General features: G+C 38.8%; 1 protein-coding gene across 1 annotated transcript; it reads right to left on the bottom strand.

Moving 5' to 3' along the window:
• Positions 1–1,565: 1,565 nt before the first annotated feature.
• LOC112569126 (tetraspanin-18-like) lies at positions 1,566–12,431 on the bottom strand. Its single transcript, XM_025246822.1, has 9 exons — positions 8,785–12,431; positions 8,266–8,367; positions 5,882–6,145; positions 5,162–5,236; positions 4,794–4,898; positions 4,349–4,495; positions 3,868–3,951; positions 3,550–3,646; positions 1,566–3,282 (listed from the first exon to the last, which is right to left on the bottom strand). The coding sequence occupies exons 2-8, from the start codon at positions 8,323–8,325 to the stop codon at positions 3,584–3,586; spliced, it is 798 nt and encodes a 265-aa protein (XP_025102607.1). The 5' UTR covers positions 8,326–8,367; positions 8,785–12,431; the 3' UTR covers positions 1,566–3,282; positions 3,550–3,583.
• Between the last annotated feature and the right edge of the window lie 563 nt (positions 12,432–12,994).

Here is a 12,994-nt window from a genome sequence, read left to right as displayed (position 1 = left end):
GATTGATTTTAATGCTTTTTGTTGCTTTATAGTCTATTTTCTCCCCTTTTTTGTTTTGTTTTTGTTTTTTTCAAAGGCGGTTTTGTTGGTTAGCACACTTGCAGGCTGTGACAGAGAAAAAAGAGCAGCTAGCAATGCGTGCAGTAGAGAAGCAGTGAAAGCATTCTCGTCTGCTTCTAGTGTTACTGCTGTCTCATGTTTATTCAGAGCTCCTTACCCACTAACGAAAGGGCGGCCCGGCTGCATAACAGTTAGCGCCTGTCACCAATACAATGAGTGATTGGCTGTCCTGGGTTCAGATCTCGTCTCGGGCACGCTGTTCCTTCTCTGCGTGTGTCAGGGATGGCTGGTTTGCTGTGACATAGCTTTAGTTTCTGGCTCGAAGTAAGACACCAATTCCTTCCTACCCACTAATGAAAGCTGGCTCAAGGTACACGAAGTTGCACGATCATATGCATTGTCAATAAGCATGAAATGTCCTTACACGTTTATTTGCCATTATTCGACTATATCTTTCTCTCTCTCTACCTCTCTCTCACACACGCACGCACGCCACTAGTTTACTCACATAGAGTGAAGAAACCCGAAGTACACGAAGAAAAGTGCCGATGATGGCCGCTATGTTTGTATTTAAGATCAAATAATAATAAATTTCCTATTTTTATGCTAACTTTATTGTCTTTTCCTTTAAATCAATGGCAATTATCGGCTGTGTTGTTTTCATTTGTCATCTACACATTGCTCAGTTATGTCAACCAAAGTTTGCTCACCACAGTCGCACATTTACTCCCCTTCGTTACTTCCCCTGATACACAAGGTTGTTGTGATATTACACTTGCAGTGAATGCAGACAATACCATTTGTGAGCATCATTTTAATAAAACAAAACACAAATTTTTCTGACACATTTACACACAGTTTCAGTGAAGTATACAGTGTAAATACATGCTTTAGTTGAGAGCCGGCACTTCAAGCAGCTGTCAACTGCAACTGTACCTAAAATACGATTAGAGTGTTTGAAAAATCTGCAGGGGCATGTAAAGGTGAGGAATGTTGCTGACTGGCATGTTGAGCAGTCATGATAGGAGACGTCTGTGTATATCATGACTTCATACCACATATTATTATTATATTCAAGCTGCTCCACTAGTTTGTAAGTTCATTTCCAAGTCAACCAGTCAATGTAACCGTCAGTCAGCAACTGCGACATCGTCAACATTTATGTTAAAGTTATCTAGCTCTGCATCAGTAAGTTGATTTTTTGTGGGTGGGGAGGGGGAGGTTGGTGTTTTTATTCGATATTATCTCATCGTTTTACCGAATTTAACCCCTTATATTCTATGCTGCATCTCTACTGTCCTTTCTTTTCTATTTCCATTCTTTGGCAATTACATGTTCTCCCAATCTTTACCTGGACTCTTTTACAGCTTGAACGTCAGATTGAAAAAGATTTAGTCAGATGTTTCTCATATTCTCATAAATTGTGTTTGATATTCACACTAACACATCAGTGAGTAGCAGGTCACTCAGATACACATATGTGCTCAATCACACAACGAACGCGATCAGATTGTAAATCATCATGTTTAATCTCAGATGTAAGAATGTTATTTTTACCCTGATTCCAGTAATTACGAAACTCACTTATAAATATCACATCTATTTGTGTTAATAATTAACAGTTATGTATCGTATAATACAAACACATTTGTATAGTTGTTATATAGTAAACTGATTTGTGCGGAGTAGACAATAAAAGCAAATCAGAAGGCTGTTATAAAATATATTTACAAAATTTTGTCTTTTATCATTTTATTTTATAGCAAAGTCGTTATTCACATAAGCTACGAATCAAATCGGGAAAATAAATAAATAAAAGAAAGAAAATGTTGTACAAACAATACCGATCAAAGATTTGGACAAAGTACATTGACAAAGTATCACATTATTGTATAAAAATGTTTAAGTGAGACCAGTATGGGTTATATGTTATTTATATGGTATAGAAGAAGTTTCTAAAAAATTGGTGAAAAAGTGTGTATCGAAAGTATTGAATGGAATAAACAGAACTGAGTAGATTTCTTAGAATTTATTACCTACTTGAATGTGCAGACAGATAATAAAAATTTAAGAAGTTTCTCTAGGAATGAGCAGAATCTCGTTGCGATAACAAATTCTCAAGCTTGTTTCTAATTCTGAGCAGTAAATAGCAGAGTAGACTTTACAGTAGTGGAGACCCTGTAGTGTGCCCCATAGCCGAGGAACATTCCACCTACAGATTTACAGGTTTACAGGTTTACATTTTTACAATAGTTTATGCAATCAACCATTATCTCCATTATCCACCGAGTCTTCCAGTATCGCTTACATATTGTTGTATGAGGTACCCGCTGCTGACGATGTTCAGGTGTAAGTACATAGAAAATACTGGATTTATGTAGATGGACGAAGCTCTTTAGTCAAACAATATACACGTTATGCAAATTGTCAAGTGGAATAGGTAATCAAGAAACTTTTTTCAATCTATACAAAATATATATATGTGTGTGTGTCAGGTTTGCTTTTGCTCACAATCTCTGTTGCTCTCCAGATTAACACTGTTCGAAAATAAATTAAACACAGCAGTGGTCCGTGATTTCGTGCGTGCATGTGTTTGTGTGTTTGTGTGTTTGTGTGTTTGTGTGTGTGGTTCTGCGGCATTTAAGTGGAATGTTCGCTCGTTTCTCATTTTTGCTCGACACCATGACAATTTGGGAACAGACCTTGGGCTATGTATAATTAAAGAACATGAATTTGGAACTATATATACAGTCGGTATAAATCTAGGAATTTTCTCTGTGTTATACCTAGTAGTGTGGAGGCAACCATGTTTCTATATCAGGTAGCGGACAGGTGTGTGTAATGGCCACCACAACTCTCTCCATAGTCGTAGGAGGCCAGAGCTTGTGAAGAGTCTACGACTACCCCAACATGCTGATGGTTGCCTCCAGTATTTCAGTCTGGATATTCTTGAACAGAATCTGGCTATTTCTCAGCGATAATAAAACTAACCTGATGATTTTACTACTAGAATTCGGCTATTTTTCAGCGATTGTTTTTGAGACCAGCATCCATTATTATTATGTTTGTGTGCTTTTTCTTTTTAGTAAAGCGCTTTCAGCCAACATTTAATGGTGGGTAGAATCACTATTTAAATAAAATCATCATCATCATCATCATCATCATTATTATTATAGCATTTAAATATTTCACTCATGGAAGTCGTCACAAAACTGATCTCTCCTGTAACAGACAAAAAAAAAAAAGAAATAAAAAACCCAGAGGGAAAATTATTCTCAGACCTCTCTCTCACACATACACACATACATAGCCGACAGAGAAAGGACGAGAAATCGAACGCACGAACGAATGAAAACATGTGACTTAAAAAATGCCGTATTTGGATTCAACCCAAATTTTAGTAAAATATTGAATAAGTATAGTTAGAAAGCAGTTAAAATCTACACACATTTCAGTGACAATAATTCATATCGTCAGACATTTTCCTACCGTTAGATGATCTTCTCTACAGTTTACGCTCAGCTTACACTGGAGATACTTGACCAGCATCTTTAACAAGGAGGATGGCGAACACGACCTCCAGCAACTGCCGTAGGATGACAACAGAGAACACGGAGGATCATCGTCATTATCAGCAACAGCATCGTCGTCTTCGTCATCGTCATCGTCAATGCATTACGAGGTTATGAGAATAATTCAAAAACTTCCGACGAAACAAAAAAATTGCCAGATTACCAGCAATAGATGGATTTACGAACTGATTTTTCTGTAAAATGAACGAACAAAAAGTGTAAACTGAGATATAACCTGCAACAACAGGATCACACTCAGAATGACAGCTGCCATCACTATTTTGTCCTGGATTTTCTCCTGGATCTTGTCATAACAGCCCTGTAGATGTTATTTTAGGTTTATTACAAGGATATTCAAATAACTCATTTATGTAGAGCAGTATGAGGTCAGTGCATGTGAGAAAAGTGTCCTTGCATTGTGAAACCAGACTAGAGCTGTGAAAAAAGAATGTACAGAAAAAGGAACACGATCCCTGAATACTGCATGTTACACTGTCTAGTTTCTACAAGTCGAACTTTATCCTTTTTTAATCATTTTGTGGAATCAACAAAGTAGCATTAGAAAGGTTGCAATCAGTTTTATAAAGAGAATCTTTAGGAAATGATTGTCAACCCTCTCATATTGATTAGTCTCACATGATGTAGTACAACTTTAATAAAGTTATTTACAAAAGTTCTTCAGACTAAATATTCATACCTGAAAGAAAAAATCTTACCACATCGTTGAAAGTCTGAGTGTCGCTTAGATCCTCCGTCACACATTTTTTAACCGAGGGGCTGCTAATTATTTTCTTTCTACAGCAGGTTTTGACTTTCGGATTCAGTGCAAAATCCTTCGGTCCTCTGAAGCCGCAGCAATCAAGCTTTCCAGATTGAATAGACAAATTCAAAATAAAAACTATTTTACCATTTATATATGTATATTCCTAATCAATAGCTTTACAGTCGTGATACACACCCAACAAACACCTACTATCAAACATAAGCAGCACATACAGAAAATAGCATGTATACAGACAGACAGACAGACAGATGGAGATACGATTCCATACATGCATATAGCCATACAGCGGTAACAGAAATGTAAACACCGGACAAGACGACGGATAATTATTAAATTATTATAGGAAAGGTCAGACAAAATATGTTTTATTCACTGACCTGTAAGTTGAGAATGTCCATTGCTATGGAAATCGCATTGCTATTACCATCCTTGTAGTTTTTCGTCACTTCATCGCCAAAAGTCTCCTTGATCTTTTCATGGAGCTGAAAACCGATAGCTGATAATTGATAAATGTTTTGATAAGAAACATAAAATATTTAGTGAAGACTTCCTTGAAAGTTCTGAACAATTTATTTCTTCTTTCAAAAGCTATACAATGGGGACTTCATTGTCACAAAACAACTTTATTCGGGACACTTACTGTACATCTTCATCACACAACTTAAAAATCGCAAGCCGAACCAGATTCTACAGAATATTTTTCAATCCTCTTTATTTCATTTTTCAGGACGTGCTCTTCACTTACTATTGAGTCCTTAGCCAGGAAGAGGCCACCCACCACAGCCTGTCCAAGGATCAGAACTATCATAGCAATGATAAACTGGAAACAAAACCAAAAACAATTGGAATATTTGGCGTGAATGATGTTTTAGACTAAAACAGAAAGATTATTTTTTTTCTCATGTGAAAACTTTGTTTTGCCATTAGTGAAATACTGGTTTTGTGCCAAAATAAAAGCATTCATTTCTCTAAATAAATAAGGAGATAAAGAAAGTCATTCCTTTTAATTCGCCACACTAATAACAGTTTAAGATACGGATCAAAACTTATGACCTCGTCCTCATAATAATAGTAAGAAAGATGTGCGTACGTCTTGACACCAAAGCCTCTTGTGTAACTTAATGAACATGTAATGCTGTACACAAAGGACTACACCTCGTAATGCCAGCAGGAGTGAAAGGTGTGTAATAGCTAACTGTAACACGTTACTCATGGCCAGCACCAACCTTATGCTTAATGAAATCCCAGATAATATTCACCAGTTATATTTACAGCTATTCAGGATTATCACCATGCAACGACTGATTGACACTTGTGAAGGGAGATGGTCACGCTCTCGTTATCTTCTATGTAGACCTTAACTCTTACAAAAATATTGATATACTTATTTGCAATAGATAGTTTGATTGATAGACAGACAGATAGATAGATATTGCCTGTTTCTGTACACAAAACTTGTTCTCACCACAAGCAGAAGAGGGCGCCACTTTCCACACGCTCCACAGCAGGCGCAGAAGGAGATGACAAACAGAATGCAACCGAAGATGAGCAAGGCCACGCCAAGGTCAGCGAAGAATGGAAAGTTGATAATTTTTCCCACACTGGGAATGCTTCCGAAGTCTTGAGCTGAAGATGATGGTATTTCTACCTTTGCAAGAAGTGTCTCCACGATGCTACCGGGGAAAAATTTCATTAAAACTCCCAAAACGACGAGGGCAAGTGATACCAGCTGTGGAAATAGAGACAATGGGCAAGTTATACTCACGATGTACCAGCATTGGACAAAGTCAATGTACAGGCAATGATCAACTTTTTTTTTGCCTGATTTCGTTTACAGAACGAAGGCTATCTTATAATACAAAGTTAAAATTCTTGTTTCAATACATTGCTGCTAATTACTTCGAAGCACGTTAAATTATGATAATCAGTGGTTATGCAATGTTATATAGATTGATTACATACATCCCTTCAAGTGTGACTCGCGATTTACTCGAGGAATCGGGTCCAGAAAGACCGCGCGCGATCTGGAAATTCGCTTTCTTTGAAAATAGTTTTCTGTTAAGTAATAATGGTCCCACTTAACCGCACTTTTTCTCAGTAGATTTTATTTTTTTCAATACTATATCATTACAGATTTTTTCTGCATGTTGGCTGTAGATTCATTGTTGCTGTATCGAGAAATCGTTTACAGCTTTTATTCTAAAAAGGAAGTCCTTCAAGCCTTCTTTGAGTCACTTGAACCGTTTGCACCTATACTAGAACGCTTGTGTGACACTCTGACCGTAAAACAAAGAGGGTTAGGTTGCTCAAGTGGGACTGAATACAGCAAAGAAATCTTATGTAGACATGTGAGTTTTCACTCTTGCCGTCTGGCTGTAGGTACGTGATGCCTGTATACAGAACCAATCGTCGGAGCAACTCATTCATTCCACCTGCCACTGGATAAACTCTACTGGCCGTCATCTTGTACTGGCCTGAGGTGGCCTGGGGTCACCCACTGTATCTGCTGTTGTTAGGAATGTGTGTGTGTGTGCGAGAGAGACTATTTCAACATGTATATCTGTATTATTTCTTTTGCATCAGTATATGTAATTGTATGTATTATCTTGAGCACTATCCCCCTGGGGATGAATAAAGCTGTGTTGTATATATGTATATATGTGCTTATCTTACAGTTTCACACATTATCCGAATGCTGCAGGTTGCCGTTGTCACTTATTTTGGCTTAGTTAATCAAAGACTCCATCCAGGGACTTTCTTCTTGATTTTGTCTCTACTCTTTATACAAGGCATTACTGCCTTAGTCCTCATCACCAAAGGTTTGATGTCTTTCTGTGTTTTTGTTAGCGTTTCTGTGGCATCGTGTTTTCTACATGCTGGGCTTCTAGCATAGCCCTCGAGCATAACATAGCTTCTACATAACCCTCCTCCTGAGTGCCCAGTAACGGCATACGTCTGAACAAAGATAACGGCTTTGTGTATAAAATAAATAAAATTGGCTCCAATACCCCGAAAGACCCCAAAGGTCAAAGGTGCTACTAGTAAGAGTTGTCCAACTAAGAGCCTGGATCTTAGCCAAAAAGTAACACTCAAACCACTCAAGGGCAGCACCAGGAATAGCATTAACAGAAGTGGGACAGCTAAACAAGATTAATCAGTCATGTCAAAGTTGGAGTGCTTGTCTAACAAGGTGATTATTGTCACCTAACACTTATCCAGTCAACACAAAATGTATTCGATGACCTTTCCAAGACAGTTTCTATATATTGGATAATGAGTAGACTGAGGAACATTTATTTCATGGCAGCTTTTCCTTTTAGAGAAAATGGCAAATTTAAATCGGGAGGGTAATTTTCAACTCATTTACATCCAGATAAGCTTCTTAGGAAGGGGTTTAACCACCGCAGTTTGAAGGAAGTAAGTTACACGATTGAATTCAAATTCTGGTGATGGAAGGACAATTTTCATGTTTCAAATAACTTAAGTGCCTCATAAATTATTGGAGGCAGGTGCACAGTAAATTCAATTCTGGCATCCGACATAGGAAGGGTATAGTAAAAAAGGGAAATATAGAACGTTCGAGGAATAAACTGTCATACAAATACATCTACAAAGTAGATATAAGGAAAATAATAACAAAAAGAATAGGTGAGAACTCCGGTACTGCTAAATACAGAGATGCATTTACTACATACTAAATACAAGCTGAATTTTGGTCGCAAGAGATACATCTACTATATGCGAATGTGGCCGTCTATATACAAACAAAAACCTGATTGATGGAATGTAAAGACTGAGAAACCAAACTGTATTTTCATTTATTTTACAAACCAATAAAAAAACTCATACCAGGATCACCAAGTTGATTAAAATCAAGACAATTCTTCCACACGATGTTATGCAGCCCATGGTGCGTTCTTCACACAAAAAGGCTCGTCAACGGAGGTTTCCCTTTCAGAAACAAAAACTAATTAATAATTCGACAAATCACCACATGTTATTAACTTGAAAAAAGGCGGGGGAAAGAAGAACACAGACAAATAAATCATTGAATGCAATATTACAGCATGCTGGATTATCTTTGCCTGTATGAGTCTGTTGAGGAGAACATTGTAGTATTACTGGTGTCACTGGCGGTTGTCATTTATTGTATACTGCAAAATCGGATAGTAACATGTCAGAGACAATATCTACCTCAGTAAGTTCTGAGATTTGATCAGTTAAGAATAATTCAAATAAATCCTTTTCATCGCCGTGTATGTAGCTTTTATAGTTTAAGAAGGCTGAGAATAATTTAAGAGAACTGTATAATAAAGAACAGTTAAGATGTTTATTCGAAATTCTACATAATCCCTTCAAATGCCTTACCTTTTGTAAGACTTCGGCTACAAAAGCCTGGTAGTGAGTAAGACCTGGCTGCTTACAGCTGAATAATATTTACTGATAGGCAGGGCGGTGGGAATGTTGCCGTGGAGAGCTGGCAGCCAACAGGTAACCGCCAACAGGTAGCAGCCACCACTCCACTGTTATCGCAGCATTTTGGCGGACAGCCATCCTCCACTTAGCACACACCGTCTTTTGGTGACAATAAAACTGTAGTACATGTACTTCAAATAGCTTAGCTGGTGTGGTGCTGTATCTCCAGGTAGCAGGTAAATCCAGTAGTTTTCAGTGCAAAACTGCACTTTTTTTATTTCTTTGTGAAGGGTCTTTATGTTATTTCGTTTCGTATATGCGCTTTGCTGTTTCGTTTCGGAGGAGATGTGTGTGTGGTTTGGTGTGTCTGTGTGTCTGTGTGTCTGTGTGTGTGTGTGTTTTAACATGTTCACAAAGACATATGGTACATTAGCTGCATGCCAGCTCGTTAAGCTTTCATTTTAGTATTTGAAATCCCACGAGAAATGGATTGTTACAAAATAAGTTCTTGATATTCCATGTCATTTCCAAACTTCGGAGATTTTAGTATGACAAAGTTGCATCTGATAGATATACAGATGTATATACACTTTTTGTTTTCATGTCAACTCAAAAACATTTCCCTTACACCTTTCAACATGATAACGTCTGTAAGATGTTGTGTAAGCATGAACATTACAGCTGTGGCCTCAAGTTCAAAATCACGTGTTACTGTTTGAGCCATTTAAAACTCTTTTCAGATTTATTGAGGTTACTCATACAAATACAGGAGTTTGCACCCCAGACACGAGTTGCAAACCCATAAAAACTAGTTACTATCAAACACATAATTTACTATAACAGCCACAGCAGTCTTTGTGGTTTGACAAAAAAGCTTTCAAGGAAAGAAATGTATCTTTCCTTCTAAAGTTCTTGATTTTCTCCCCTCGCGTTTCTCAAGTGTTGTTGAGCTTATCGCACACCCCTCCGTGGCCCCCACCGTCAAGACACAATATTTTATCGGCTGTTGCCAGCTACTAATCGCAAGCCCAGACCTCAAAAGCAGTTGTCACTTTTTCATACAATCACTAGATTACTTCCATTTAGAAATGCTTCCAGTAGACAGAATGTTAACGACAACTGACACTAGTACTTCGTCCTGGAAATGTTGATAAATATCCATATAGCAATATACTTATTATCACTGTTGATTTCAATAAAATGTGGGCACATGATGTCGCAATCCTAAAGTCCAGGAAGGCATTTTGTTAGCTGTGCTATGCTGAGTGTCAAATGGTCTTCAAATCCCAGGAGCTGTCTCATACCTGTTCTTCCCCGCAACACGTTGGGCAGAACAGCACGCCACTCTACTTGGGGACAACGAGCTTAGTCCATACCTGTAGCTAGGTCTGATTTATTTATCGCCAGGATTACCTTACAGGTTAATACAGTGAGTAGACCAGTCTACCTGTTGCTTTGTTGATTTGCCAGTTTGTCGGGCAGTCTGGTCGCAGTCCTTCATCCATTTTATCAGGGAATTTTTTATTCGTATGTTGCAAGTCTACTAGTCCTTTGCTCGGGTCTAAGGAAAGAAACAAAGTTCAAGTCCAATGGCCAAGAGACTGTACGGAATAACAAACAGAAATGCGTACCCCAGTCGTTTCTCAGCCATTTACTTTCTCTAAACATTGCGGTCCTTTCTCTGCTGGGCAGATAGGGAGAGCTTTCTAGGAAATCATCACTGCTGGTGGGTAGGAGCCAAGAAGAGTTTCAAGACCAACATCAATGGTTTGCGTTTTTTTTTTTTTTTCAGATATCAGTTAAGGAGACACCGACTAACTACAGAATTGTAATTCCTTTCTGCATTTAATAGTACTCGATCACATCACATCGCACCACTCTGCTCTCTCCAAGATTAAAATTCAATGTCCACACGAAAATCTACAATACTTACTGCGTCACGATGTGATGTAATATGTGGGCTTACGTCACACTTCACGTGGCTTTCCCAGAACGTGCCGCTATTCTACCCACTCATTGAACACGCATTGAACAAATAGTTTCAACCGCGAATCGTTACCGCGATATAAAACTTACCTGTAAATTTCAGCTTCAAAAAAACCATTTTCGGAAGCCGACAACAAGAACAAAGAAAGAAAGAAACGTTAACTCTGTTGATCCTTTAGTCAGCCATTTTCTTTGATGAAGAGTGGCCATTCCTGTATGCACGCAGCTTCATGTCAGGGTTTTATAACTTAACATCTGATGCTACAAATATGCGCACATCCTTCCTACAACATCGGCTGGTCATGTGACCCGCTGTGTCCTGGGGGAAAAAAACATCCATTGAAGACAAGACAATCAAACAACTGTACACGTTACACTTACTTTAGAAAACAAAAACTCGAGTAATATAGTATGGTGTCAATTAATCTGTACCAAATATATAGTTTTCTTCGGTAGAGTCTTGGCGAATATACAGTATTACTTCAGTAAACTATACAGCATCATGGACTAGACCGAAAACTACACTATGATGTCGGTAAAGCTATTCTCATCTCACAAGCTGCAAAAGACGGTCTTATCGATGACCTCTCACGCCCTGTGAGAGGCCCTGTTGTAAACGATAACAGTAAGCCATTGCTTGTCCCCAAGGTATAAATACAATGCTGCAGTGCATGTTGAAGGGTTGTCAAGTGTTAGGAGTCAAGCAGAAATGCAAGGGGCGCTGGCAATATCGTAAGGTCACTAGGAACAGCAAAGAGGAGATGAATTTAGCAACAAATTCGTGTAATTAATTGATAAAATCTTCTTTTAAAATCTCGGGCCTGTCAATCGACAGGTAGAAAATCAAAACATGAACGGCATACATTTATTTTCTCCTCACTCTTATAAAGAAAATGTTTTGTAGCTTTTAATGACTGTATGCACTTCATAATAAACTATACTATTTACGTGACTATCTTCAGTTACAAGAATTATGATATTTCACTTTTCATAAATGATATAACATGTAAATCATACAAATATGGGAAGTAATTATTGGTGACCAATTATGAATGATTCAGCCAGCTGATCTTTCTCAAGATCTCTCATCTGACGACTACCGGATGCTGATCGAACGATCGCAACTGCCCACAATCGGTGCCACATTGGAGACCCACTCGTTCTTCACACAATATTGGTATGCTGGCATTCAAAGCTCAATGCAGATCAACTGGACTGTGTTTTGCGTAAAGTTATTGATGATCATGTCTTAGTGTCTCCACTGAGTGTGCTAGTCAAAGTGAGCACCTTGGTGTCGAACACTGTGGCATCAAACTGAACGTGCTTGGCTAAAGACTGGACTCACCACCTACATCTGTAACGCTGCAAAGCCACTCCTTGCAAAACGCAATAAAGCCAGAACAACTTATCTTCAGTCCGAGATAATTAATTGCACATCCTCCAAGAAGCTGTTTGACATCTGCAATGGAATGGCTGGACTTAGCATGGCAAACACCACTGCCCACTGCCTACCCAGCTTCACAGCTAACTCAAGTTCGACATATCGACCACTCTCCTCCTCCAAACACTCCGCACCCTGGGTGTGCAACTGTCTACTTCACTCCGCCGGGTGAGTCTCACTCTGCTATTTGCACTACCGCACCCTGCATTGGTGACGTCAAGGACTGGATGGGGACAAACAAACATGAGCTCAACGGTGATTTGTTTGTTTTTTGGTGTTTTATGCCATGCCAGCAACTAAGGCTATATATCATGGCAAGATAAACCACCTAAGCCCTCCTGTGCTAGAGAAGACGAAAGCAACAGTCTGCCCGAACACATCAAGGTGGCCACAACCAACATCGCCTTTACGTCGTCCGCTACGAATCTGGGATTCACTGTCACTGCTGACATGACTCGATAAACAATGACAGCTGTCTGTCAGTCTGCCTATTATGATAAACAAGTGACAGCTGACTGCCAGTCTGTCTAATATGAGCTCCGTAAGATCTGCGCCATCCTTCACATTCTCTACACACGAGTTATCAACACTCTTGTCCATGTGTTTGTTCTTTCTCGATTTGATTACTGCAACTCCTTGCTGCCCCTCATGGAGAACTCTGCAGCACGTCTGGTGCTTAGAGCAGGAAACGGGACCACGCCACCCCTCTCCTTCGTTTTCTACACTGGCTTCCCA

Source organism: Pomacea canaliculata, linkage group LG7, assembly GCF_003073045.1.
Source record: "Pomacea canaliculata isolate SZHN2017 linkage group LG7, ASM307304v1, whole genome shotgun sequence".
Classification (NCBI taxonomy): Eukaryota; Metazoa; Mollusca; class Gastropoda; order Architaenioglossa; family Ampullariidae; genus Pomacea; species Pomacea canaliculata.
Note: the sequence above shows the minus strand (reverse complement) of the source record. Positions and strands in the feature narration are given on the sequence as shown.